The sequence below is a fragment of the Branchiostoma belcheri genome, unplaced genomic scaffold (assembly GCF_001625305.1).
Source record: "Branchiostoma belcheri isolate BF01 breed outbred unplaced genomic scaffold, Haploidv18h27 scaffold194, whole genome shotgun sequence".
Taxonomy (NCBI): Eukaryota; Metazoa; Chordata; class Leptocardii; order Amphioxiformes; family Branchiostomatidae; genus Branchiostoma; species Branchiostoma belcheri.
In genome coordinates this window covers 269335-271357 of record NW_017803424.1, presented here as the reverse complement: position 1 = coordinate 271357, position 2023 = coordinate 269335, and the positions used below count along the sequence as shown (strand labels likewise).

Below are 2023 nucleotides of genomic sequence, written 5' to 3'. Positions count from 1 at the left end.
TGTATGTATGAAGTATGTGTTTCTGCAAATAAACCAGTCTATATAATAAAATCGTATAAAGATGTAAGGCATATTAAAGAAGAAACTCATTGCTTCTATTCTTTATGCATGCGTTTTCTGTCCCACTACATACATGATACTCTTTACATCACTAAACACACATTCCTCCCGGCTCGGGAGTTTTGTACACAGACGTCTCCAAAACTGTGATGCCTGCTTCAGATAGACTCTTTATCACGAATTCGGGGTCGAGACAGAGATCATCCAGGACCTTTTTGCCTTCTTCAATATAATAGGTGACTCCGATGTACGCCAGAAGGATGAAGTAGCCTCCTGGCTTTAAGAGGGTACAGATGTTTCTTACTGCACGGGCATACGTTGACCTAAATGCAAATGTGTAATGAAGATAAAGATTAAATCTATTTCTTTTTGTATTTTTAGATTTATATAACTCTTTTGATAAATCAACTTTCAAATCAAATCAACTTTATTGCTCAACAACTGTAGCTGGTACAATGTATGGCAAAGAACACAATGGTACATACATCAACTAATACTAAGATATAATTCTAACTAGCTAGTCCATAATGATACTAAAGCTAATCTATTGTGTTTTCTTAGGAAGAGTATTATTACATTCTGTAATTCAGGGGATATATCAGCTATTTACAATCTGGTGTCGCTTTTGTAGTGATTCGAATATGAATTTTCCAACGTACACTGATATCTGAGTAGGACATGAAAGGAGAGTATTAAAGATATCTGATTTTGAGTGAGGTAGCGTAACATTAGTTTTGGAAGCTATGGATTGCATCAATTTTTGTCTGTTTTCTTCATATGTTGGACATGACATCATAAAGTGGAATTCGTCTTCAATACCCTCCTTGCATGTCGGACACAATCTCTGATCGGCTGGTGTGTTATAATGACGGCCCTTTTCGATTTCCAGGCCATGTGAACTTATCCTCATTTTAGTTATGCTTGTCGTAAAAGATTCGTTTTGAATTGATGATAGATACTTTTCCAAGCCGAAGTGTTTTTTAATTTTAGAATAAGTATGAAGTTTATTGAATTTTCTTATTTCCTGCCACCAGCCAACTAGAAATGTATCCTGTAAACGTTCCTTGAATAAGCTTCCAAACTGGTTGGCATTAACCCTTGGGTTTAGCCAGACATTTTGGAAGCCGTGTCTGCACAGTAAGTCCTGTATGTGGACTGTCCAGTCATGGTCTAGTTCGACAGCAGCATCATATGCCTTCTTTACAATTCTGTCATTATATAAATTGGTTAGCCTAAGCCAGTATTTGATCATTTGTGTCTGAGCATCAATGTACAGTGGTAAGGTTCCTAGCTCCCCCCTTACAGCGGAATTGACAGAGCTCTTTGGAACATGGAGAAGTATTTTATAGAAATTTAACAGAACATACTCTAGGTCAGGAATTTCATAACATATCGTTGGTGGTTCTAATGTTATGTTTTCTAATATTTCTGAGTGATATATCAAATTAAGTTTGTCACTATATCTTTTAAAACGAACGAGAACGGGGCGAGGAGATAAAGGGTCAAGTTTCTTCCCTATGCGGGAAGTTCTAAGGATGGCGACATCTGGTGCCAAAATTGGACCAAGAATGTTAGTTACTTTTTCTCTGACATTTTCGTTGGGACATTCTTCTATTCCTTTCAGGATCAAGTCTCTACATTGTGAATTTGTTCCTAAGACTTCACTACAGTACAACAAAATTGGTTTTACTAAAGTGTTAAACAGGTCGAGGGCAAGTGGGATGGAGGAGTTGGAGTTTGATGATAAGAGTGATTTTAATTTGAATGAAGCCCTTAAAGCTTTCAATCTTAGTTGTTTTATAGCTCTATTAAATGAACCTGACGGGGTTACATCTATTCCTAGATATGTATAGTGGTTAGTAATTTCTATGTTTTGGCCCTGTGTTTTATATGGTTGGTGTTGGTTTTGTTAATCCGCCCGTGTTTTGAAATNTCATAACTTTGGTTTTGTCTTTGTTTATTG

At 36.5% G+C, this 2023-nt stretch overlaps 1 protein-coding gene across 1 annotated transcript in view; it reads right to left on the bottom strand.

Moving 5' to 3' along the window:
- Nucleotides 1-151: 151 nt before the first annotated feature.
- Nucleotides 152-2023, bottom strand: part of LOC109468182 — a 34248-nt gene continuing 32376 nt past the window's right edge. The window contains exon 10 of the mRNA XM_019766437.1: nt 152-333. Coding sequence (XP_019621996.1) covers nt 152-333 — 182 coding nt within the window. The remainder of the gene's footprint in view (nt 334-2023) is intronic.